At 42.5% G+C, this 27,462-nt stretch overlaps 1 protein-coding gene across 1 annotated transcript; it reads left to right on the plus strand.

Moving 5' to 3' along the window:
* CCDC167 (coiled-coil domain containing 167) lies at positions 1–27,387 on the plus strand. The gene is made up of 4 exons (XM_074311049.1): positions 1–98; positions 23,088–23,182; positions 23,705–23,757; positions 27,039–27,387. The coding sequence occupies exons 1-4, from the start codon at positions 57–59 to the stop codon at positions 27,140–27,142; spliced, it is 294 nt and encodes a 97-aa protein (XP_074167150.1). The 5' UTR covers positions 1–56; the 3' UTR covers positions 27,143–27,387.
* The last annotated feature ends 75 nt before the right edge of the window (positions 27,388–27,462 follow it).

Below are 27,462 nucleotides of genomic sequence, written 5' to 3' on the forward strand. Positions count from 1 at the left end.
TGTAGGGACTGCAGGGGCCCCCACGGGCGGTGACTCGGGGGAGTGCTGCCGGGAAGATGCCTAAAAAGAAGCGGGAGAATCTGAGCGTGGCTCAGGAGGTGAGGGGAGGGGGGGAGGTGCGCCCGGGTGGTACGGTCTTGATTCTCGCACCACCCTGCGGCACCGAGCATTGGGCCTGCCCGGCTCCCGCAGTGCTTGCGGGCGGGAGGTGGGGGGAGCCTCGGGTGGAGAGGGGTTTGAGGAAGAGGAAAGAAAAAGAGGAGGGGGCTCAAGGAGGGAAGAGAAAAGGGGAGGGGGTGCTTCGGCTAGAGAAAAAGGGGAGGGGCTGCAGGAGAAAGGGACTGCATTGGAAGAGGAGAAGTGGAGGGGGCTGCGGGAAGAGAGATCTGAGGGACGGCTACTGAGGGAGAGAAAAGGGGGAGGGGCCGTCGGGAAGGGAAGTGGGCTGCAGTGGAAGGATAAAAGGGGCGGAGTCTGCGGGAAGAGAGAGCTGGGAGAGGGCTGCTGACGAGAGAAAAGGGGAGGGGGTGGCAAAGGAAGAGAGAAGGGGAAGGAGCTTCCAGGGAAAGAAGGAGGGAAAGGAACTGAAAGATGAGAAAGGGGGAAGGACTGCTAGGGAAGAGAGTAGTGGCGAGGGAGCAGAAAAGGAGAGAAAGCTGCCAGCAAAGAGGAAAAAAGGGAAGGGGCTGCAAGAGAATAGAAGGGGGGAGAAGCAGCGGGGAAGGGGAAGATGCTACTTTGGGTAGCAGAAATCATAACATCTGGAAGTTAACTCCCTATGTGCAAGCCCTGGACTAACCCCTGAGGTGGGGGACTAAGTGTACTCCCGTCATGTCTGTAAGTTACAGTAAGTAATTTACAACCTTGGAGATGAGTGAGCTGCCTTTGAACACAAAGCTTCGTCCGAGAGGTGGGACGTGAACTAGGCCTTCCTGAGCAAGACCTGGCTATTCTCGTCATTAGGTCAGCAGAGTTATCGATATAGTTATTTTCATTCTGCCTGGTAATGGACGTGAGGCAAGTCCTTCATTTCACAGGTGAATTTCCTCATTTGTAAAAATGAGGATGGGACAAGATGGGAGGTCTAAGGTTCCTTCCAAATACTGTGATCAGACCAAAATCGAGAGGTTGTCACCTGAGGGAGCAGTGTAACAATCAAAGTTGTGCTTTGGTCGGTTTGGCAGCTGCATGGAAAATGGAGGGGGAAAGAAGTGGAAAGCAAGGATAGCAGTCGGACGTTGGAATAATCCAGGTGAAGGGTAAGGGCCTGAACCAGGATGATGGTCCCTGGGAGTAGAGAGAAGAGTAATAGAACAATTTTGTAGAAATAGAATCCTCAGGACCTTGCTATTGATTGATTGGAGGAAGAGGGAAGACAGAAGAAAAGGAAAAATCAAGAATGATCCCAAATTTTATTTATATATTTAAATAATATATATTGTCCTGAATGAAAATAGGGAAGTTTGGAGCAGACCCTGAGGCTTCCAGGTGATGTGGTGATAGAACACTAAGAGTTAAGAAGACCTGAGTTCAAATCCAGATTGAGACACTAGCTATATAACAATGGGCAAATCACTTAACCTCTGTTTGCTTCAATTTCCTCACCTACAAAATTGAGCTAATAGCATTTATATCACACCAATCATCAGGGTTGAGTATCAAATGAGATAATATCTGAGTCAATTGCTTTGCAAATTTTAAAGTGCTATGTAATTGCTAGCTATTATATTATTATAACATTAGTAATATATTAATATATTATATTATTATGTAGGATAATTTCAAGAATTCAAGAGGGAGATTAGGGCTCTATATGTAGAAGTAGGAGTCATCTGCATAAAGATGATAATTAAACCCATAAGAGCAGATGAGTTCACCAAAAGAGAAAATGTAGAACAGTTTTGAGGGACAGAAGATACATGAAACTGAGGACAGGTTAAAGGGGACCCTAGCAGAAAGCCAAAGGAAACTAAAGTGGTCATCAGACCAAAAGGCATGGAAACCAAAGGTGAGATGAATAGCAGGAAGATATTGAGCCAAGGTTTTCTTTCTTAAAAAAAAAAAAAAAAAAAAACAAACAATACTTTATTTTCCCCCAATTACACATAGACCTCTTTTGTCTTTTTTTTTTTTAATTTTTGAGTTCCATTATGCTGTAGTCCCCTGTGAATGATTTAGCATTTGTCATCAATACAATGATCCAAGACAGTTCCAAAGAACTCATGATGGAAAATGCTATCTACATACAGAGAAAAAAGAGATGGAGTCCAAGTGCAGATTGAAGAAAAGCATTTTCATTTTATTTTTTTTTGTAAACTCATTTTTTTTTTTTTTTGCAAACTGTCTCTTCTTTCATAAATGACTAATATATTTTACATGATTTACACATATATAACCTATATCAAGTTACTTAGCATCTTACGGAGAAAGTAAAAAAAATTTGGAACTCAAAATTTTATAACAAATGAATGTTAAAAATTGTCTTTTTTTAAATTTTTTTTTATTTTTATTTTATTCATTTTTCCAAATTAGCCCCTTTCCCCCCCACTCCCTCCCCCCGATGGCAGGTAATCCCATACATTTTACATGTGTTACAATATAACCTAGATACAATATATGTGTGTAAATACCTTTTTCTTATTGCACATTAATTATTAGCTTCCGAAGGTATAAGTAACCTGGGTAGATAGACAGTAGTGCTAACAATTTACATTCACTTCCCAGTGTTCCTTCTCTGGGTATAGTTGTTTCTGTCCATCACTGATCAACTGGAAGTGAGTTGGATCTTCTTTATGTTGAAGATTTCCACTTCCATCAGAATACATCTTCATACAGTATTGTTGTTGAAGTGTACAGTGATCTTCTGGTTCTGCTCATTTCACTCAGCATCAGTTGATGTAAGTCTCTCCAAGCCTCTCTGTATTCCTCCTGCTGGTCATTTCTTACAGAGCAATAATATTCCATAACCTTCATATACCACAATTTACCCAACCATTCTCCAATTGATGGACATCCATTCAACTTCCAGTTTCTAGGCACTACAAAAAGAGCTGCCACAAACATTTTGGCACATACAGGTCCCTTTCCGCTCTTTAGTATTTCTTTGGGATATAAGCCCAATAGCAGCAATGCTGGATCAAAGGGTATGCCCAGTTTGATAACTTTTTGGGCATAGTTCCAAATTGCTCTCCAGAATGGCTGGATTCTTTCACAACTCCACCAACAATGTATCAGTGTCCCAGTTTTCCCACATCCCCTCCAACATTCATCATTATTTGTTCCTGTCATCTTAGCCAATCTGACAGGTGTGTAGTGGTATCTCAGAGTTGTCTTAATTTGCATTTCTCTGATCAGTAGTGATTTGGAACACTTTTTCATATGAGTGGAAATAGTTGCAATTTCATCAAAAATTGTCTTTACATGTAGTTGGAAAAAGTAAAAAAAATTATTAAGAAATAAAAAATACAAATACAAAAAAAATTTTTTGAGTTCCAAATTCTCTCCATCTCCCTTTCTTTCCCCCTATTATTGAGAAGGGGCCAAGATTTTCAAAGGTAGAAGGTACCGTATAGTTGAACTGACTAACTACAGACAATTATAATTTGAAATATGAAAAAAAATGATAAAATGAGGATCCCAAGTGGGACCAAAAAATAGATATTTAATGAGATGGATGGATGTCTCAGACTGGAGATGTTGGCAATGGGAATGATTTAGCCCATTGGTAGAAAGCTGAAGAGGGCAGAATGATACAATTATGAGTCTGAAGTGAAAGAAAAGCAGCAGAATATTGTAGTAGATGGGACAGTGGACTTGGAGTCCCTACGGTGTTTATCAGTTTCCTCTTCCAGAAAAGGACAAGGTTGGATGCGGTGACCTCAAAGGTTCCTTCCAGCATTGTCTGTTAATCCTATGAGGAATTTGAAAGAACAGTGGAGTTGAAATGTAGAATAGAATTAAGAAGCTTAAACCAGAAAAGGTGATGGGGGAGATAGATTTTTATCCGTACTGTTCTCTGCACTGGCAAATGGAGTCTCTTTTCTCTGGTACTTGTCTTTCTAATGAGATGCTGAATCCGTAGCCTGTGCACTGAAGGTCATTAAACATGTCAGGATCCTCTCCCCGAGAGGCCAGTAATTGACTCTGTTAATTGCATCTTTTGCCTAAGTTTTGGAATTCTGCCTGCTCTTTGCTTATAGTCTTAATTTTGACTTTAATACCTTGTGGCATAGTGGTGGGAGTCAGGAGACTGGGGTTCTGGTCCCAGCTCTGCCATTAACTCTCTAGAAGGCCATGAAGCCTCGGTTTCTTCATCTGTAACATGAGCAGATTGAGCAGTATGGTCTCCAGAGGTCCTTTCTCCAACGCTAACATTCTAAGATCTGTGATCTATGACCACATAAGATGAGAAGCTTTGTGATTTCAGAATTGCTTTAGAATCTTCTGGTAGTGTCACAGAGTTTTTTGTTGTTACTTTTGTTTTAAGCTGTCACCGAATCCATGGAATAAAGAGAATTGTAATAGAAACATGGTTTAACAAGGAGATTATGGACCTTACACAAAGTTCTGCTGTTAAGTAGCTGTGTGGTCTTGGGCAGCTGGATCCCCCTCTTATCTGTTGGGTGTGGGTAGTCTCTTACAATTCATCATCCTGACAGCAGCTAGGTGGTGCTGTGGGTAGAGTGCACAGGAAGACCTTGAGTTCAAATCTGCCCTCAGACATTTACTAGCTGGGTTACCTGGAACAAGTCACTCACTCCAGTTTGCCTCAATTTCCTTATCTGTAAAATGAGAAGGAAATGGCAAACCACTAAAGTATTTTAGTCAAGACAACCCTAAATGGGGTCAGGAAAAGTCAGACAAAACTGAAAAAATGACTCAACAATGGAGCAGGGGTAAGAACCTTTTTCTTCTGGGGCAAAAAGAGTTAAAATGGGGAGCTGGGAATGGAGAGGGAACTCTTGCTAGGAAAAGAGGTGGTCCAGCACTTCCTTCTCCCATGGATCCTGGGAGTGAATATGTGCTGACAGATTAGGTCAGATACTGGGACTGTGGTTGCTACAAGCAAGAAGCTCTTCCCCTCCTTCCCTGTCAGAGTGGTAGGGAAAAGCCCCATTTACTCCTTGCTAAATATGGATCTTCTGGGAAGTAAGAGGCATCATTTCTGTCCTCAGGATATTTCTATTGTAATTCTGGGGGAGAAAATATTTGTGAACCAACTTGAAAAAAAATAGCCTTCCTCAAACAGAGCTTGTTAAGTCATTTTCAGTCCAGAACCCCATTTGGGATTTTCTTGGCAAAAATACTGGAGTGGTTTGCCTTTTCCTTCTCCAGCTCATTTTACAGATGAATAAACTGAGGCATTCAGGGTTAAGTGAGTTGTCACACAGGATTACACAGCTAGTAAATGTCTAAGGCCAAATTTGAACTCAAGTCCTCCTAACTCCAGGTCCAGCACTCCATCCACTGAGGCAGCAGAACTGCCTATTAACAAAGGAATTTGAAACCCATAGGCCTTCTGCCTCAATTCCTCACTACTAGCAACTCCTCTTCATCCCTCCCCATGCCAACCCAAGGCTTGAATATTGGGCTAATGCTCAGTAACATAGATATTGTGCTTTTATTAAAAGTCCTATACTCAGAACCAATGAAGTAGTGATTTAATCAAAGACCTTTTTTTAATCTGATGAGCGCAATAAAAACCACACAAGTGAATAATCTCAGCACCTGCAAACAGCCTCCACTTGTTGTAAAGAAGCAATTAGCAAGCAGGCTACAGTCACTCCCCCAGGGCTGTCTCAATTCATCTGTACCGGCCAGTAGCTTCCCTGGGTACCTGGGACAGCTCCTTCCCTCTGTTTCCTTATAGCTCCTCTCTCTTTGACTTTACTTATTTTCTCATCTCTTGAGATCCCAAGATTGAATAATAGGCAGTGGGGTTTTAGGATCTAGATTCTGAGAGGTTATTCTGAATAACAAGAAAATTATATTTAAGATGATGAAGAAAATCCTGCCCTGCTGCTAAATTTAATGTTTCATGGAAGAAGGGGATGATTTTTTTTCTCCAATATTAATTGTAGAATCCTGGCACAGGCAAAATCTGCTTAAGCTTTTTATCCACAATAATAAACTGTGCTTCAATATTTAATAATTACATTCCATCTTTTGGAGGCAGATGGTTCAACTTGGCATCTTTAGATAGTGCTACAAGAACACACTGGTCAAGCCCCATCTAGAATATTGTATTGTTGTTCAGTCATGTCCAACTTCTGTGACCCCATTTGGGGTTTTCTTGGCAGAGATACTGGAGTGGTTTGATATTTCCTTCTCTTGCTCATTTTACAGATGAGGAAACTGAGGCAAACAGGGTTAAATGACTTGCCCAGGATCATACACTATCTGAGATCTAATTTGACCTCAGAAAGATGAGTTTTTCAAAGAGTTTAATAAATGTAGGTGTATTTGTTGGATCAGTGTATTCCAACTTATGTATTAGATAAAGATTCCAACATCAGGGATAGGCAGTTGGTGCAATGGCTAGAGGGCTCTTTGCTGTCAATTAATCATTGAGCATTCATTAAATGTTCATCATATACTGGATATGTGCTAAGGACACAAAGGAAAAACAATGTCTATCCCTCAAGGAAATTACATTCTAATAGTGGTGACAATATGTACATAAATAAGTATGTACAAGATACATAGAGTACAAGATGACCTTAAAGAGGAAGCCATCTGCAAAGGTGAAGTTTGAACTAAATCTTGAAAGAAACCAGGGATTTTTTCCCCTGAGGCAATTGGAGTTAAATGACTTATCCAGGGTCACACAGCCAGAAAGTGTTAAATGTCTGAGGTCAGATTTGAACTCAGGATCTCCTGACTCCAGAGATGGTGCTGTATTCACTACATCAGCTAGCTGCCCCAGAAACCAGTGATTTTAAGAAGTAAAGGTGAGGAGGGAGAGCATTCTAAACTTAGGAGGCAGCCTATACAAGTCATTAAGAAACAGTATCATGTATGATGAATTGTCAAGTAGGCCAATATGGCTAGACCAAAAACTAGATGGAGAGGAACAATGAGTAAGGAAGCAAGGAGCCAAACAGGATTTATATTTGATTTTAGAGGTAATAGGGAGCTGCTAGAGTTTATCGAGTAGGGAGAGGATGATTTGTCAGATCTGTGCTTTAAAAGTAGTAGAGGATAGATTAAATCAGGGAAAGACTTGAGTTATGGAAATCAGGTAGGGATCATTACAGTTATTAAGGCAAGAGATGACAAAGGCCTGAGTCAGGTTGATAGTTGTATGAGTGGAGAGAAAATGTTTATGAGATATATAGATGAAGATAGAAATGACAAAATTTGACAACTGGTTATGTGGAATGAAATACATTGGTAGTGCCTTTAATGGTCATAAGGAAGGGGTGGATTTGGGGAAGAAAAATTGTGAACTTTGTTTTGGACATATGTTGACTTTGAAATGCCTATGGAACATTCTAATATGATGTCCAGTAGTTCAAGTGTAAGGTTGCACTCAGGAGAAAGATGGGGGCTGGATATAGATCTCTGAAAGTCATAGGGATAATACATGATTCCATAGTTAATAAGATCACCAAAGTAGAGAGAGAAAAGAGAAGGGAGACCAGGACAGAGTCTTGTGTACCTAACCTGTAGTGTGGATGAAGATCCTGCATAGGAGACAAGATAGGAAGATAGGAAGAGAAGCAAGGAAGAACAATAATCTCAGAAAGGAAAGCATATCCTAGAAGAGAAAGTGCTGCAGAAAAGTCAGCAAAGATGAAGATTGAGAAGAGGTCATTAGATTTTGCAATTAAGAGATCATGGCCATGTGCAAGGAGTTGAAACAAAGACAAAATTCAAAGATTTGAGTGTGAATGAAACAAATAGATTCTGTCTATGATTCTGCAGACTCTGGTTAGGTGCTGCTCTGTGCCATCAGCCTAGATATGAGAGGACAATCCAAGTGAGCAGTAGTTCTGAAAATGAGATGATGCTTAAGGAAGTATTTTACCACTTAGGGTCAACAGATTTATTTAGGTCTAGAAGAAAACTTAGAGACTATCTAGTTCAGGGCTTCTTAAACTTTTTACATTTACAATCCCTTTTCACCTGAGAAATTTTTACACAATCTCAGGTTTATAGGTATATAACATAGGTATGTATATCAAACATTTACTGATAAATCACATTTTCTCAACCCCCACATTCATATGCAACCCCACAGGCAATTGTGGCCCACAGTTTAAGAAGCTCTGATGTAGTCCAATCTATTTATTTTACAGAAAAGGAAACTGAGGTTCTTATTCCAGAATCACCCTGCAGCAGATTAAGAGATCAAACTAGCTGAGCCATGAAGGAAAATACAGATATCTCAGTTCTGGAATAGTCTCCTAAAGGGGATGGCCAACTCTCTGTTTGAGGATGAGCAGTCATCTTATTTCCAAAACTTGAGAGACAACACTTTTATCCTTTTCCTTAAAGGCTATGCCAAACCCAAGAGGTAACTGGAATGGAGATGGCCAGTCAGGAGGCGAAAGAGACATGCTTTTGCTTTTGCTTTTTTTTTTTTGGCCCTGTTTCCTCCTCTAGCCTGATACCAAGAGATGGTTCAGGGACCACTGACCAGTAAATGAGCCTCCCCTTCTGCCAGGCAGAAGCTACAGGTCTGATTTGGGCAGGTGATTTCTCTCTGCTGCCTCTGTTTGGCTCTGATCCACTTGACTGGGGTCAGGAGACTAAAACCTCATTACCTAACACTGCTGGATGTCAGCGTGTGTGAAGTGGCTGTTTGCCAGCATCTTAATTAATGAATTCATAAGGCACAGAGTGGATGCCAGTTCTTGAAAAGTGCTTTGAGCCTTTCTGTGATGAAGAAGCTTTTACTAATTCATCACAAAATATATATTGAAGGAGAAGGAAAAAAAAAAAAAAACCCACAAACACCAAACAACCTTCTGGCCCCAGGACAGCTAAAGACTTGAGGAGGCAGAGACTGACTTATGTGCCTGCTTCAGCTTTGATCTCAATGTACTAGGAGGTCCCAGGCATAGTATGCAGTTAATATGTCCCCTGTGAAAATTCTGTGCCTTGCTTATTTGTATGTGTCCATATAAAGATAGGACACCATTGCTCTTAGTTCTCAGAGGTTTTTCCTAAATGATTTAAGCAAGCTGACTGCTCTGGATTATGAGACTATATAAAGAAAATTTGAGAGCTTCCCACCCTTTTCATTAGGGGAGAAATTCCAAGTAAATGTTAGAAAAATCCTGGGAGGATGATTGGTTTTGGGTTTCATTGATAGATGCTTCTTCCATGCCAGTGAATCCCCATGGTTCCTGCTTAGAGGGACCCATATGAAGTGATTATTAGCATGATCAGTGATATTGCCAATAGCATGATGTGCCTGCTATAGGAACCTACTTATTCCATTTATGGGGAGCCATATGGACTGGAGCTCTGGCTAACTGGCTGAGATATTTCTACGGATCAATGATTTCATCTTTGAACTTTCTTGCTGCCACTGTGTGTATCAGCCCCTGACAATGGCCCACGTTCTTTTATCACGGTGGTACAATAGAAAGAACATGGGTTTTGAAGTTAGAGGACCTGGTTTCAAATCTAGTTCCTTCACACTGAGGAGCTATGTAATCTTGAACAAGTCACCCAACTTTCTTGTCTCAATTCCTCACTTATGAAGAGGTTGGACTAGATGGCTTCTGGAGTCCCTTCCAGCCCTAGATTATAGAATTCCATGGTACAAGTCAGTGATAATATGGCACAGCCTTTACTATGGACAATATCCTATTATGGCAAAACTCCCAACTCTGGTCATAAGCCAGTGTTATTGAGTACATATATATTGCTAGAAAATCCATTTCTATTTGCAGTAGAATGGTGGCAATAATAACTAACTCCCATAACTCTGGGAATTTGGATCATAAATTTTGAGCTCAAAGAAACTAGAAATTATTTTACAGATAAGAAAACCCAGAGGTTGTGCAAACATTATTATCCCCATTTTATAGATGCAGCAAACAGGCTCTGAATTAGGTATCTTGCTTATAATCACACAGCTGTGAAGTGTCTGAGGCAAGATTCAAACCCAGATGTCTTGGATCTAAGTCCAACGTTTATCCAGGCTGCTTCTCCTGCATCTTTCCTTTCCTTAGATGAAAAAGTAGTGGGAAAAGGAGAGAGTTGTTGTTTAATTTCCCACCCTTTCTAACTCGATTGTCTTAATTCTTTAATCTTTTTGGTGCTACTTCGTTGGGATGCTTAAAGAAATTAGTCAGTCAGTGAGCATTTATTAAGTACCAATATTGTGCTAAGGTTAGGGTTGAGATGTTTGTAGTAAGGGGCTTTTGCAAAAGTGATGAGGCCTGGATTCTACCTCTCCTTCCTCTCCATGTACACAGAGCAAACTATGCTTATCAAGGTTTATGAAACTATGATGATGAAGAGCTTTCACATTATATATGGTATGCTATAAGTAGGTACTTGAATCAGACAAAGCACTTATTGTATAGAATTATTCATTATGGAGAATCTTTTAAGATCAGAGCAACATATCACTGTATCAGGAAGATGGAAGTGCTTGACGTTAAGGATTGTCACCAATAGCCCATACTAGATATCTAATAAACACTTGCCCAATGAACCAATGTCTTTTTGACCTTCATATGGGACAGAAACAGCTTTGATAGGTGGGAGGCTTTTTTCATACCGGAAGGATGTGGTCAGACTCTTGGGACCTCTAAGCAGATGTCTCCCAACCATAATTAGTGTCTCTCAGTCAGTTTTTGTCATTTGTTCTTTGTCTTATTTACACACGGCTTTCCCACTATATGGGACAATAAGACTGCGCTGAGAACTATCCAAAGTGAAATAGCTGGTTTCTTTCCCTAGAGCTTCTCACAGGCAGGTACTTTCCAAGGAGATAAAGGCTACTCAGTACACATTCTCTGTACTCTGATACCAGTGGGACTGAACACCATAGCAACTCCATCAATGACTGCCCTGAGATTGCTACACAAGGCAGCCCACTCTGTGGGACCCAGAACCAATGCAAGCTTACTTTTTCTCATGCCCAGAAAGCATAAAACGCCCCTTACTTCACTCCACCCTACCTGAGTTGGGGTTAATAGGGCACAATTTCCATCTATTTGTTTGGGCTACAAGAAAATCTCCAATCAGCAACTCGCTTCAGTTCCATCCTGGCCCCACTAGGGAGAACTGAGCCATCATCTACAGCCCCAGCTCCCTGTATTTCTAGTGTCAGCAGAATAATCAAAGCTACAATTGAAATCCCCATGTTAGCAAACTGTGGAGATTGTATCTTGCCTCAAGGAACACAAGCAGAGACAGGACCCTGACCCTTGACAGTCTACTTGTCGAAGAGCAGAATCAGACCAGCACAGGCCTCCTTCCTCTGAAGAGATCTGACTCATGACTTGATTTCCACCAGAGAACTGCTGAAAGATGCCCCGGAGGGGATTTCAGGAGAATTTTACAGTTTCTCTTAACTCGGCATTTTTATGCTCCATAGGACCCAGGGGAGACTTCTCGAAAGCTCTGAGAATAAGGTGTTATTCCCTAAGTCAGGCGAGACGATTTTGCTTCACTCCTTTGATGCTGTTTTGCCTCTGATGAAGCATGGTGGAAATGTGAGCCACTAAGGCATTCACCCTGCTCCAAGCATGTGGAATGCTAGGGCTATGTCTGGTGCATAGTACCCTGATTCAGAAGGTCCCTCAGAGAGTGGCAGTGAGATATTTAACTCTCATGGCACCTGCCAGCCATGCTACATGTGCTGAATCTAAAACCATCACCCACACCTTGAAGAGGTGAGGCAGCCTCTTTGTTTCATCCTCAACCTTGGCAGCTGGCTGACATTCACTGTACTTAGTAGATCTGAAAAAAACAAGATCTGCTACATGATCGATATGGAGCCAGCTAGAAAGAACCTCAGACATTATCTAGTACAACTCCTCCTTCATTTTACAAATGAGGAAACTAAGGCAGAAGGTTATGACTTGTCCAAGGTTACCCATTTTGTAATTATCAGAAAAGGGATTTGAACCCACTTCAGATAAACATTTGATCCAATCAGCAAACACATTATGTGCTATATGTCAGGAAATATTGGGGAATACAAAGAAAAGCAAAAGATAATTCCCAACGTCGGGTGGGTTCACAGCTTAATGGTAGAGACAACAAATAGACAACTATAGACAGAATAAATTAGGGGAAAAAAAAAAACAACAGAAGGAAGGCACTAGAATTAAATATTGAGAAAGGCTTCCTGTAGAAAGTGGGATTTTAGCTGGACTTGAAGAAAGCCAGAGTAGGCCCACTAACTCCATTCCAATGTTCTCTCTATTCTGTCTTTCTGTCTTCTCCTCCCATGCCCCTCATGTTCACCCAATGCATGAAGTTTCAATCTGGAAGGGACCTCAGAAATCATCTCACCAACCCCTTTCTTTTATAAATGAGGAAATCAAGGACTCAACAAGGTTAACTGACTTAGGATCATAAGGTAATAGAGCTAGAGGAGATTTTAAAGATCATCTCATCATAACATCACCAGGTGGAGTTTAGAGAGGTCATCCCATCCAACTCCCTCACTGTACAAATTAGGAAACAGCCTCTGAGAAGTAGAGTAACTTGTTCAAGATCACACCAGTAGTAAAGAGCACAGCCAAAATTTGAACCTAGGTCCTTTGGTGTCAAATCTAGTGCCCTTTCCACCCCATTGTGCCTTGCCCAAGAGCACAAGACAGCAAATAGTAGATTGGAACCCAAGTGTCCTGAAAATGCAATATACTTTCTATTGGACATGCTTATTATGAATTCATTTGAAGTAAGCTTGAATATCAAAAGTTGTAGGGGACCTAAAGACCCAATTAAGGGGAGGGGGACTGCTGAGTTGTTGCTATTTTCCTTCCAAATCCCAAAGAATTGCTGCCTCTTCCCACTTCTGCTAGCCCATACACCAAACCCTTATTTTGCCTCAGAATATGTTCTCTGTAGTTCCCGTGTTTTCTCCAATGACTACCTCCTTTATGTACCGCTATGGATAGGCTAGACAATCTTTAGAATTTAAACTTCTTGAGTGGGTGTTGTGAAGTTCTTTCTCTACTATATCTTACCTACTAGGCATCTTTTTTTTTTTTTCCCTTTGTTCCTCTCCAGATTATTTTACACACTCTTCCCTACCTGTTCATCCTGTTGATCTTAAGACTGCTCCCAAACTCCTAAAATAGACAGTCCCACTGGGACATACAAGCCTTTAACCTCTCCCATTCTTCCACCTCCTCTTGTTGCCTCCATCCAGCACAGTTAGATGAAAGATATGACACATAAATTAGAGCTGAAATCTTGCAGGTAGTAAGAGAAGCACTCACAAGGGAATGGAGTTACTTCCTATTCTTTTCTGTCTCTCAGCTTTTATTCCCCTAGTATTTATCTGATAAAACAGGCTTTAAATTGGAACTGGGAAGCAGGACAGGAGGAGAAAACTGCTTACCTTTCTTTACCAAGCTAGATACCATAGAGAGTATCAGCTACCACATAGCAAAAAGAAAAGCACTAGAAATTCCCAGGAGACAAAATTCAAGAAAGGAACTAGCAATAAAACCATGGTCTTAACATTTCTATAACAAAGTACAAAGTATGGCTAACAAGTAAGATGAACAAGAGAACCTAATGCGAAGAAGAAACTGTTTTAGCCCTGAGCTTGATGTTTTGAGAGACAGGAAAGAATACCAAGTGTGGTCTTTGCCCCCCAGATGACTGCATGATGTCTCTGCTTTGCCCCCTATGGACTTCAACCATAATTCTTGTACCCAATAGTTCATTTCACTGAGCTGGCTTGGATAGGAACCTGTCCAGCCCAGCATTTTTGTAGTTTTCTATTAACTCAATTCAGGAAGCTTTTATGTGAGATGCTGAGCATACAAAACAAAAATGAGATAGTGCCTGCCCTTCAGGAGTTTATATTCTAATAGGAGATATGGCAGTTATGCAAATAAGTAAAAGTATACAAATTATCACATAATTTCAAGGAGAGAGGGCTAGTAATTAGTGTTGTTGACTGATAGGAGACATCTCAGCCATGCTTTCCAGAGCAGTCTCTGAGGGAGAAACAAGACATGGGGATCACTTAAATAAAGTCAGAGGAGAAGATGGAATATCACGTACTGGGAGAAACAGACAAGTTTGATTGGAACAAAGAATATGTAGTAGGATACACTATGAAAAAGGACTAGAAAGTTGAATGGAAACCACATTGTATCAATGTTAGGGACTAAGTATGGTGGAAAGAGCCCTAGATTTGATGTCAAATGTGCAGCTTGGGTTGAACTCCAGTTATACTATATAGCACTTGTGTGGCCCCACATGAGTTATTTAACCTCTGTGGGACTCAGTTTCTTCATCTGTAGAATGCAGAGGTTGGACTACATGACTCCTAAAGTCCATTCATTCTCATGGATTCTACAGTTTCTGTGTGTGTTTACACCAGTTTTGTGTACTAAGAAAATCTTTGGTACAGATGGAACCAAATAAGAGCCTGGTACCAAAAACCATTTTATTTAAAAATGAGTGATAAGATTTTATGGTATCAAATTTACCTTTCTTAATTATGTTTTACATGTCAATGTTTTTATTGTTTTTATGTTATGCATACTATGCTGACCCCCCCTCACTTGAATGTAAGCTTCTTGCAAATTAAGACATAGTTTCAGGACAAGCTAGGTAGGTGCTGTGGATAGAGCACCAGCCCTGGAGTTAGGAGTATCTGAGTTCAAATTTAGCCTCAGACAGACACTTGACATTAGTGGAGTTGACTCTGAGCAAGTCACTAAACCACAATTGCCAAGAGAGAGAAGAGAGACAGAGAGACAGAGACAGAGAGAGAGAGAAAGGAGAGAGAGAGAGAGAGAGAGAGAGAGAGAGAGAGAGAGAGAGAGAGAGAGAGAGAAAGGAGAGACAGAGAGAGAGAGAGAAAGAGAGACACAGAGAGAGAGACAGAGAGACAGAGACAGACAGAGAGAGACAGAGACAGAGAGAGAGAAAGAAAGAGAGAGAGAGAAAGAGACAGAGACAGACAGAGAGAGACAGAGATTCATTCTTTGTACTTGTATCTCCACCATCTGACAGGTATGGAGCTCATAGTAGTGTTTAATAAAAATACTTGTTAGTTGATTGGACTGATATGTTCAACAAGCCTTTATTAAGTACTAACTATGAGCAAGGTATTAAAGAAATGAAGACAATATGAAAACTGAATAAACTAATTCCAGGGGTGGAGAGACCGTGCTCACTGGAGAAATCAAGAATGACTCCTTAAAGGGAGCTGGGGATCCAAGAGACAGAGATAGGGAAAAAGAACATTCCAAAAAGTTGGGGGCAGTCAGTGGAATGAAAGCAAAGTGTACAATGGAGTAGTGATATGAGATCAGTCGGAACAGATGTAGATTAGAGCCAGGCTGGGAAGGTTTTTGGTTTGCTTTTTATATTATTCCCTTTGATGCCCACTTTGCTCCAGTCAGACATAGAGGTTTATCCTGGACACTACAGGGAGCCGTACCTTCTTGATCCTGGCTGGCCACCCCCTGAGAAGTTAGTCATTGGACCCTCCCTGTGGTGGTTGAAAGAAACTAAAAGGTTTCCTTTCTGTGGCAGGCCTGGCTTCAGGTTTCAAAGTCTTGTCTCTGGCATGTTGGTCTGCCTCAGTTCTCCTGACTGCTGCCCCAGGATGTGCAAACTCATTCTTGATCTCCAACTCCCCTGCATGTTTCTGCCTCCCCACCAGTGCAGCTTACTGTCCTTTGAATGGGGACCAGGCAGTCAGTGACCCTCCTGAAATGAAGGGGGACAGGAAAGAACTGAAGGTACACTACTTGTAGTTCACAAGGACCCCCCCACCCTTGAGTACTTATTGGTGGTTCATTCTCCCTAGGAAACACTCCCATCCAGCTTTCTATCTCCTGTACTTAATAGAAGCAACAGCTGCTGTGACTCGGGGTGATTTCCCCACAATGGCTATTGCTAATATTGTTAAAGGAGCCTCCTTCCTATTTTGTAGTTCTTGTTATCCAGGGGGTCAGTCATCCAAGGATTTCACCGGTCTTTTCTTCTCCTGGCCCATTAGCACAGATATTCAAGAGCTGCTTTTGCTTCAGTGAGTGCTGAAGGGGAGTATGGCTCGTTTGCCAATTTCTTGCATTTCCCAGCCCTGGGAACCATGCAGTCATGCTGGGACATCTCCTGAGGATAAATTCATGGCTGAATAGAAATCCTTGAGCCTTCTCTTCTCTCTGAGACTTTCTCTCTGAACTACTCTCCACTTCCAACCCCCACCCAATCCCAGTCCCACATCTACAGCAGCTGGATTTTAAAGAAAGAGAAATTGCTATTTAGAAACTAAGAGGAGAGGGCCCTTGGTGGAAAATAAATATTCATGGAAAGAAGTTAGAACTTCAGTCCCTAAAACCTTGATTTGTGTTCACCTATTTAAGCCTCATTAAAAAGTGGTGAATGAAAGTGGGAATATCCAGGGGAGTGACAGATGAATTGGGCTCCATGCAGATAAAGGCCTCAAGCTGCCAGCTCTGCGGGCAGTGCCCAGAGCATGGTGGCAGCTTGGCTTGGCAACTAATCATTTGCCAACCTCAATTTTAGGATTTTGCTTAGCACGAGCCCAGCTTCTTGCTCTCTAGAGACTTTTTATTGTTTGGGCACCTGGTGATTTCCCAGAGCTGGGTCAGAATGGAAACATAACCCATTCCCAGAGATCAGGAGGCTTATTCTTCATAAGCAACTAAGACATAAGGACTACCTTTCCCCAGTAGGCCTTCCTTGTGACTCCTGGGATCTAGGGGACCAGGTTCAGGATGGAAGACTCCTTGTCCTATCTTAGGAGGATCGAAGGTTTTCAGAAATAGCTCTTGGTGGCTTGACTGGCAGCCTTTTAGCCTCAGTTGCCAAGTAAAATATACTTCTGCTCCATGGACCTGACCCTCAACTCGATGGTTACTGCTACATGACTTTGGCTTAGGGTGGGAATCAAAGGCAAACTGATGGTGTTTGGTGGTTCCCGAAGTTCAGATCAAAAGATGAGAGGTTTAGAGCTGAGCACCAATCCAGCATCTCTAGCTACCCCCTTTGGAAGCATTAGAAATCTTGAGTCCAAATATCTTTCCCCCAAACCCAACTTTCTTAACTTATTTCTTTTGAGGAGATCATCACCATTCTTCCAATTAAGAGGTTTGAAATATAGGAGTCACACCAGCCTCTTCTGTCTGCTTCTCTATCCCAGTCTCCATATCCGGTCCATTGCCAAGCTTATTTATACATCCGATCTCCTTATGGTCTCTTGTATCCGTTCCCTTCTTTCTACTGTCACCATAACATCCTTCCCCTCTTCTTCAGAATTTCATTACTTCTTCCCTAGCTTTAGTCACTGGATTTGTTTCCCTGCTTCCACTCTCTCTCTTCTCCAAGCCAACTTTTATACATTGACCAAACTGACATATTTAAATCATCAAACATCCATTAAGCACTTCTATGTCAAGTAGTAAACTAGGTACTAAGAATAAATAGACAAAAAAGAACAGCATGAAACAGTGCCTGGTTTCAAGAAAATTGGATATTATTGGGAAAATACATATGAATTATATACACAATACAAGGGAGCTGGGATTGGAGTAAGGGATCCTCATTGGGGAGTCAGGGAAAGTTTCTTTTGGTAATATGGCTTTCATCTATATAGCACTTACTGGGTGCTAAGCACTTCACAAATATTATCTCATTTGATTTTCACAAGAACCTTTAAAGTCAGCCAGTGGAATGATTGTGTGTGGAAAACCAGCAAATTGACCATCTGGGTCAGAAAACAGAGTACATACTATCAATCTGGACAGATATAGATTAGAAACAGTCTAGAAAGGTTTTTTATAGGGAGGTAGCAGCTGCTAGGGTAGTGAATGGAACATGAAGCCTGGAGTCAAGAAAACCTGAGTTAAAATCCAGCCTCAAATACTTACTAACTAGGTTACTCTGGGCAAGTCACTTAAGCCTCTTTGTCTCAGTTTCCTCATCTGTAAAATGAGCTGGAGAAGAAAATGGCAAATCACTCCATTATCTTTGACAAGAAAACCCCAAATGCAGTCATAAAGCATCAGCCAAGACTGAACAACAACCACTGAGTACTGTCATAATCCCCATTTTGCGAAGGAAGAAACAGAAGCAAACAAATGACTTGCCATACAACTAGAAAGTATGTGGCAAGTCATTTGTTTCAAATTCAGGTTCAAATGAGTTCAATTCGGGTCTTGCTCTCCAGGGCAGGCACTCTATCCACTGTACCACATAGCTGCCAAGCTAGTACTTGATCTGAGTATTGAAAAAATATAAGACTCTGAGGCAAAGATTCTCACATACTTAAGGGAGTGTAATAAGGTATTGGGCTGGGGGTGGCCAGTGCAAAGGTATGGAAATAGGGTATCATGTGATCTGACCAGTAGGGTAGGAAGTACAATTATGAGGCTAGAAACGCAGATTGGGGCCAAATTGTAAAGGCCTTTAAAAACAAACCAGAGAAGTTTATATTTCCAACCTAGAAGCAACAGAGAGCCATGGAGTTTACTGAATAGGAAAATGACACGGTCAGACCAGAGCTTGAAGAAAAACACTTTGTCCACTGTGTGAAGGATGCACTGGAGTGGGCAGAGACAGAATTGTTGTTCAGTCAAGTCAGACTCTTTGTGACCCCATCCATGGGGTTTTCTTGGCAAAGATACTGGGATGGTTTGCCTTTTCCTTCTCTATATGTCTCCATTTTATTGATGAAGAAATTTAGGTAAATAGAGGTTAAGTATTTTGCCCAGAAGCACACAGTTATTAAGTGTCTGTCGATATTTGAATCCAGATCTTCTGACTCCAGACTTGGTGCTCTATCCACTGCACCACCTAACTACCTAAAGACAAAGTAGGAAGACCATTGCAATAATTCAATTGAAAAGTGATACAATAAATTGAGATGCTGGCTGGTTGAGTCGTTTGAAGGGAACTGATTTCAGAAATTTTGGATTGGATATGTGGGGAGAGGGAATGTAGGTTGAGGATGACACTCAGGTTTTGAATTCAGATGACTGAAGGATGGTGCCTTCAAAAAAAATATTGAAATTCTGAAAAGGGGTGAACTTTAAGGAAAATGTAACTGATATCATTTGGAATGTGTTAATTTTAAGTTTTTGAGGACATCCTGTTTGTCCACTAAACGGGTGATGATGTGAGACTGGACCTGAAGTGAAAAATGGAGGTGGAGCATATCATTTCTCTGCTCAAGAAGGTTTCCCATTGGTTTTAGGATAAAATACAAACTCCTCTGTTTAGTATTGAAGGAATTTTACAACCTAGCTGTAGCCTATTTTTTTCCAGGCTGATTACATGATACTCCCACATACATACCTCATTCCAGCCAAACTGACTAACTTACTGTTCCCTGTACAGAGCATTCCATCTCCCACATTACACAGGCTGGCTCCTGTCAAGGCTCAGCTCAGTTGCTACATCCTTCAAGAGGACTTGGCTAATTCTGCCAGTTGTTAGTGTGACCCGCCTCTGCCCCCTTCTAATCCCACCCCATCACTATGTATTCATTCTGTATGAATCCTGTATCTACTTAGGTGTGCCTTGTTGTATCTCACTCCCATCCCCACAATAGAAGATAAGCTTCTTGAGGGCAGATTGAAACTTACAAGTGAGAAAACTTAAAAGAAAATAGAACTGTCCAAGGTCCTACAACCTGTAAGAGTTGAAAGAGACTTAAACCCAAGTTCTCCAAATGCAATGTTCTTCTCTACAAGAAGTATAATACTTCTGTAATGTAAAGGACAATCTTCCAGATATTGCCTGGAGTCAAAGTAGAACAATTTGGAGGTTCTAGAATCAACTACAGAATGTCTAATTTTTCCTCAGAATGCAAGAGTCTCCTTCCCTCACTTTTCTCTATCTCTAAGGATTATTTCATTATCAGTAGGGACCAATGATAAGACCAAAACTGCCAGCTCCAGATATAGACAATCCACCTACAAGTTTATGTGAAATTCCAGAGTTGCAGCATCCTAGACTAGAATGATGAAACATTTGGTTTGGAAAGAACCTTGAAAAATCCTCCAAGAGAAACTGAGGCCCAGAAAAGTCTAATAAGGTCACACAGAGCCAAGACCTAGAGATAAACATTCTGACTTGCAATCTGAGGTTCTTTTTAGCATCCCCACAAATCCCAAATCCCAAAGGGCAGAAAACAAATAGTCAAATATCAGGCTTCTTCTGAATAGGAACTGTATCTTGTGCTTCCACTTGAATGCAGTCTTCAACACTCCATGAGGAGCTTCCAAATGCCAGCTTTTAGGACTAGTCTCTGGAAATCCACCGGGGTAAACTCTTTGCTGGAAACTGAAGGCTCTTTTTCCCTAATATCCTCTTTTCTTCCTCCTTTTCTTTTTCATCCTTTCCTTCCTTTTTCCCTCCTTCCTTCTTTTCCTCTTTTTTCTTTTCCATTCCCCTTCTTCTGCTCTTCTTCCTCCTCTCCTTTCCTCCTACTCCCCCTTCTATTGTTTTCTCTTTTTCTCCCTGCCCTTCTTTCTTCAATGCTCTTCCTTTTTTGATCAACATACAGGGCTAAATTGATGATGATATAAGATGAGGCTACATTAGTACAAAGTAGAAGACAACTCTTGCAGATGTGATTGGAGTACAGGATCCAATATATAGTAGTCCAATTGGTGTATTGTAGAATTTTATAGGTACACTGTATACCATTCCAAAGCTTCTTCAAACCCTAAATTTCTAGAGTCACTTTCTTCAACATTTGCCCATAATCTGACCCCAAAGCCACCTATCTGGCTTCTACACATGGGCACCAGGAATCCTCCCTCTTCAGGCATATTCACCATTTCCCTGTGGTGGCTGGTTCCCTCCTGACAATCTTCCCCTTGGTGCCCATTAGCAGATTAATGAAACAATTAACCAGGCAATTAACTCAAGTTTCTGCCATTGCTCCCTCCTGCAGGGCCCTAGTGTAAGGAATTTTGAGTTGGCAGAGCTTTAAGATTGGTGGAAGAGACAGACAGGTTACCTGGAAGGCTATCACCTGGACTGGGCATGGGCCTGTATAGGGAAGCAGCTGTCACCTAAAATGGATGGGAAGTAAAGAGATATAATAAGGACAGCAGGCCACAGAAGAGAAGACATTAAGATCTAAGTCTCTTTACTGGCAGTTCTGGACTATCTTTACTAGCTTCTGAAATCTGGGATCTGGTGTCCTAGACCTCGGAAGCACAGATTGCAAAATATATTTTTAAGTTAATTTTCTTCCTCTCCCTCCCCCACAGAAGGAAAAGCCCCCAAATGGAGGAAGTAGAAGACTAAATGAGAAAAGGAATAGTTTTCTGTCCCTTCCTTGAGAAAAGTACAACTTCTCTGGACTTCTGGTACCCCATCTATGAAATGGGCAGAATGAATGTAAAGTATTGTATTTTGTGTCAAATCTCAGAAGTGAGACAGCCCTTGCTGTCTCAGAGAGATTACATTCTAATGGGGAAGACAGCACATGTCGGAGAGTTGGGATTGGGAAAAGGAAGAAAGGAGGCTCTGTAGAGGGCCAGAATGTAGAAAGTGTGGTTTGGAGATGGCCAGAAGTGTTTCTTCATTATTCCTCCTACCCCAGTCCCCTCATTATAAAAATATTGTGAGAATCAGTGAGCTCAGAGATGGACAATCTAAAGCATTATAGGAACTCAAGCAATTATTATCAGTCAAATCTTGATTATCTGTGGTCTAAATTATCCTGGAGCACCCAGGTAGCACAATGGTTAGACACTGGCCCTGGAGTCAGGAAGAGTTCAAATATGATCTCAGAGACTTACTAGCTGTATGGCCCTGGGAAAATAACTTAAACCTATTTGCTTTACTTCCTTGTAAGATGATCTGGAGAAGGAAATGGTAAATTATCCTGTGCCTTTTCTCTACCTTTATAGTCCCATGTTGTTTGTATTAGGACTGAGGTGGGAGATTGCTGGAACTGTCTTCCCAGAAATCAGCCAGAGTCAGGATCACTAAACATCTTTATTCTTGATCTTTTACGGTCAAGGTCAGGGGTTGGGCCTAGCAACCTCACACACACCTTCCTCCCTCAAACGCCGGAGAGACTGACCCAGCATCTGAGTCTCAATTCCTCTTCCTCCTCCTACTCCTCCCACACACATCACTCCCCCGTCTTTGTCCCACCAATCAAGTCAGCACAGACCGGCTGGGGAGGGTCAACCTTCAAACAGTTAATAGAGAATTGTCCAATTGGCAGTTAGTCTCACGTGCTCCATTCTCCAAGTGCATTGCTCAGTTGTAGCCCTTTACAGGAGATGGTTAACTTCTGGTATAGAGGAGGGTGGGAGGGGAGAGAGAGGGAGACTGCATTCCAAAGCCAAATACACTATACTAAACCCCAGTCTATAAAAATCCATACTTAAGAATTAAAGAGATTGGGTCTATTTCATTTAACAAGACAGATCCCTCAATTTTACAACCTCTAGAGACCCACAAGGGGTCTGGAATTGAAGATCCTCCATTTGTAGGTGATTCTAGCATTTCCTTTTGGTAGCTTTTGACAAAAATATTACCCTGCAACCAGAATTATTCCCCTAGGACTGCATCCCTGAAAATATAATAGAAGCCAATGAGAAAATGTGTTCCACTGCTTACAAAGTAACCTAGTAAGAACATATTTCTTTCATTAAGTGAGACATACCTGTGTGAAGCTATGTGTGTTCGATAAATGCCTGCCCAATGAAAATAGAAATGCATTTGTGTTAAGGGATTAGCCACCATTGTGTTGGATTATAATAATAATAGCTCATATTTCTGCAGCCCTTTATGGTTTGTTGGATTTTGTTGTTGGGGTTTGTTTTTTTTTTACAAATCACTTTTCTTCCAACAACCATCTGTTGCCCTGTTCTCCCCTCCTCTCCATCTACAGGGGGGTTATCTGGAGTTGTCTTTTTCAGATAGATGGGCTCGAAGAGAAGCTGTCCCAGTGTAGGAGAAACCTGGAGGAACTGAACAGCCGCCTTCGCAGGGAGGAGCTGAGCCCAGAGGCCAGGTAACTGCTGCCCTTACAGCTGGGCCAGAGCGGGACCCACCCGCCCCTGAGTGCTAGTTCCCCTTCCCCCTCCCTCTCTCACGACTTTCAGGCCGCGATGCAGGGTAGTGGGAGAGGGAGGCGCCAGCTCGCGCCTGTTCTCTCTTCCCTCTTCTCCCCACCCCGAGTCTGCATCCAGTCTCCCCCGGTGTTTCTTCCCACTGCCGGGGGCTTGCGGGAGGGCCCCCTCCCGTCCTCTTCTTGGCTCTCACTGGACCAGAAGTGTGTATATATCAAAGAAACGATTATGCCCTTGTTCTTTGCTGCCTTCTTTCTCTGATCCATAGCTCTCCAGGCAGATAAGCCTCCGTAAGGCCCCTTTTCTGGATCCAGGCAATTTCATCTTCCAGGGGGCTCGGGGAGGGGGCGGCTCCTTCTTGTGCCCAACAGAGAGGGGTCTGGGAGGGAAAGGAAGGGGCAAAGATGCATCTCTGCCTTTTAACCCTAACTGTCCCCCCTCCCCCCAAAAAAAAACCCTTCTAGGAGAGCTTTGGAGAAAGAGAAAAACAGCCTGACAAGTAAAGCCTCCAGCTACGGTAAGATTTTCCTCAGACTTTCCTCAGGATTGCAAGGAAACGCACCTGGCACCTTGGGAGCTCAGCCCTGACTTTGGTGGTGGGGTGAGGCTGCCCCCTGCTGGTCAAAGTGGGTGGGGTGGGGTTAGAGGCCACAGACCTGAAGCACCCAAAGTCCCAGCAGCTGGGGGGAGGGGGGAGAAGGAACAAAGCTTTCTTGTAGCGTGTCAGACTTTAGAAGTCATCTGATGCTCATCTTGCAGAGAAGGGCACTGAGGCACGGGGACTCTTCTCCGGAAGCCCAAGATTTGCCAGGCACAAAGTCCACCACTGCCAGTCACATGGCCAGGGAGAGGGAGAAGTGAGCTAGCAGGGACTAGGTTGGTTCTGAAAAACACTGGGGCAGAGGTGGGAGGGGAACTAGAAGGAAGCTCCGCTCATTCAGTCCAACCGCAGCATTTCTCACGCGGGCGAGAACCACCTCAGACGGGAATGGCATTCAGAGACAATAGCTCCGGCTGTCTGTGGACGGGCAGGCTCCCTTAGAGCAGAAGACCTTTCTCTGGGAGGAGAGGCTGCTCTACAGCCATGGGGGGGGAATGAGGGGCAGGAGATTTTGCCAACAAGACTGGAAAACAATGAACTTATTTGGCTTCATTGAACTTATCTTGGGGGGGGAGATTGGGGAGGGGGTGAATTTTGGTGAGGCACACTTCTCCCGTCCCAGGCAGCCCCAGCAGCTGCTGGGGGCCTCAGGGAAAGATCTTGGCAGCAGTCTGCCAGGAAGAGGGCATTCCCTCCGTGCCCTCCCCCAGAGACCTCTGGGCCTGTCACAGAGGAAGTGGTCCCCAAGCCCTTCTGCTCCTCCTACTCTGTTGTGGCAAATGCGCCTCCTTTGGTTACGCTCCCTGAACCTCCTCTTATGCCTTTCTTCATGCAGTACTCTCTGTGGGTCAAGGGTTGGCATCTCCCAAGCCCTTTCTTGCACACAGAACCCAGAGTAGGCTCACACTGCCACCTGCTGGGTTGCAATAACAGGGCCCAGCCAGAACTTGAACTGAGAAGCAGGGAAATATGGGAGACTGAGTTGGACTCTGACAAACCCATTCATTCTGCCCTCATCTCCAAGGCCAGGGTGGGAGTCAACCTGGAAAAGACATCCTCCCTCCCCCCAGCCCAGAGGGACCAGAAATAAAATATGAACAAGGAATGGTGTGGGATGTGGGAATTGATTTGTCAAGGGGCCTAATAGTTCACATTTATTTATAAAATATCTGAAATGTTACATGGCACTTTTAAGGTTTAGAGCATTTTCCTTAAAGCCACCATATTGAGATACTCATCCCCATCAATCTCTTCTAAACTCCATTTATTCTTTTGTGGCTATCACTTTCCTTCAGTCACCCAAGTCTACATCCTTGTCTACATCCTTGGAACCTTCCCTCCTTCTGTCTTTCACCTTACGTGGTCCTCCCCTAGGTTAGGGTCTTATTACTTCTTTCCTGTATTGGAGTATCAGTTTCCAGGATCTCCCTTCTCCAATACAACCTCCTCACAGCTGCCAAAATAATCATCTTTAAAATGTCATTCCCCTACTCAAGAATCCTCAGTAGCTCTCTCTTGCCTCAAAGATAAAGTACAAAATTCTGCTTGGTATTTATAGCCTTTCACAATCTGGTTTCAGAATTATTTTGCATTATCCCCTCAATACATTTTATACCCAAAATTGTTAAACTTGCTGTTCCCCGGATTTGTGTGTCTTTACATAGGCTGCCTATATACTCCTCTAATTGTTCTCTCCTCTCAGATGATTATAAACATAATTACCTGTTTACTATGCACATATATATGTATGTATGTATGTATGTATATACACACACACCCACTCCGCCCTACCCTTACTCCCAATAGAACAGAACTCTTGGGGGAAGAGGAGCTACTTTTGCCTGTCTTTCTAGTGCATTGCTCAAAGTAGACAGACATTCAAAAAGTGACTATGGAAATTGGATTAAAACTAGCCCAAAGATCAGAATCAAGGGTCAGAATAACCAGATTCAAATCCTACTTAGGTCTTGTTTCCTCATTTTTAAAGTAGATCAGACTAGATGGCCTGCAATCCCTTTTAGCTCTATGCCTAGTAATATTCCTGTTTTACAGATAAGAAAACCTAGGCTCTGAGATTGTAGTTTACTCATGCTGTCACATAGCCAGTGAGTATGAAACAGGATCTCAACACAAGTCTTTTGACTCCAAGTCCAGGACTCTTTCCACTAGACTTGTTAATTTTGTTAGCTGGAAGAGCTCCCCCTAGACAGGAGGTGGGCTAGGTAGTCTCAAGGCAGGTGAATAATTTTAAAAGGTTCTACCATGTGCCTCCTTACCCCCTCTAAAAGCTCAGCCAACCCTGATATCCTTTGCTTGGGAAGGGGAGGGGTAAGTAATGCTAAGTTTGGAACCTACAAGTGCAGACAGGATTCTTCTCCATCTTCACTGCCCTCACCTCTGATTCCCAGAGCTGGCCTCTATACAGAATCAGGACAGCAACATTAGTCAAGTTTCCCCAGGACATACTGACGAAGCCCCTGCCAGGAGACTACAAGGCCTGACTTGAATGTAAGGACATTGTTCAGATGGGTCCCCTTCTTTGAGAGTCTATAACACTTACCGGAGATGAGTGATGTGCCTCAGAGAAGTTAAGAGTCCTAGGTTCATCTTAGCTCTGCAATTAACCATGTGAACTTGGGCAAAATCATTTCCCTTCCCTTTGGTCTATACTGATATTTCTTCCTACCCCTTTTATTATAAACATTTTTAATGACCTCTTTGGGGTGGTTTTTTTTTTTTTTTAGTATGTCACTTTAGTCTTGAGATTTTCTTCGGGCTTTTTCAGCTCCAACAATTTAGCATTATGATTCCAATGATAGCTTTTAATTATGATTGAGACACCCCCCCCCTTCTCTAGCTTCCCTCTTACCAATACCTGTTCTCTACTCCTGGTTTCTCTCCCTCTATGTTATTTTGGCCGTCCTCTTCAGGCTCAATAGCATTTAAGAGATAATGATAACATAACAGTGGGCTTGGGAGAAAGCATGTCAAGATTATACTTGAGCTAAATTCTGGGGCTCTCAAGGGTAGTGAGCCAAGTTGAACAAGAACACTGAGGTTGGTATTGACCAAGAAAGTAAGGAGCCTGTTAAGTATTCCCAAATGCTAGGGTAGATACATAGGTAGTCACTGCTGGAGGTGAATCATGAAGGAAGCAAACCTTCCATCGTACGGGGTGGGGGGGATTTTCTTTACAGAAAGGGAGTTGAAGTCCCTTCGGAGAGAGAACCGTAAGAACACGCTGCTGTCTGTGGCAATCTTCGTGCTCCTTCTTCTCGCCTATGCCTACTGGACTATGTGACCCTGCTGGGTCCCACTGCAAACCACATGATGCTTTTGGAGGAAGTGGACTAGAATAATGAAAGTTGGTCCCTCTTTCTGGACTGTTTCTGCTGCCTCCCAAAGATGCCTGCCCTCCTGTCGAGGCCGAGACATTATCAAGAGCTTGAAGGTACCATATCTTGTACATCAGCAGAAAATGGTGCTGGGCTCCTTCCACAGAGAATGGCCAATAAAGAATGTTCAGATTGCTACTTGTCAAATAAATGCCAGTCTTACTGAACCTGAAGGGATGACTGGGAAGAGGGAGGAAATGTTGGGGGAAGGATTCAGGAACTAGCT

Source organism: Sminthopsis crassicaudata, chromosome 4, assembly GCF_048593235.1.
Source record: "Sminthopsis crassicaudata isolate SCR6 chromosome 4, ASM4859323v1, whole genome shotgun sequence".
Lineage (NCBI taxonomy): Eukaryota > Metazoa > Chordata > Mammalia > Dasyuromorphia > Dasyuridae > Sminthopsis > Sminthopsis crassicaudata.

Coding starts and splice junctions, on each gene's coding strand:
- CCDC167 (XM_074311049.1), top strand. CDS start 57: ATGCCTAAAAAGAAGCGGGAGAATCTGAGCGTGGCTCAGGAG. Junction 99..23,087: donor ATCTGAGCGTGGCTCAGGAG/GTGAGGGGAGGG, acceptor TGTCTTTTTCAG/ATAGATGGGCTCGAAGAGAA. Junction 23,758..27,038: donor AAGTAAAGCCTCCAGCTACG/GTAAGATTTTCC, acceptor TTTTCTTTACAG/AAAGGGAGTTGAAGTCCCTT.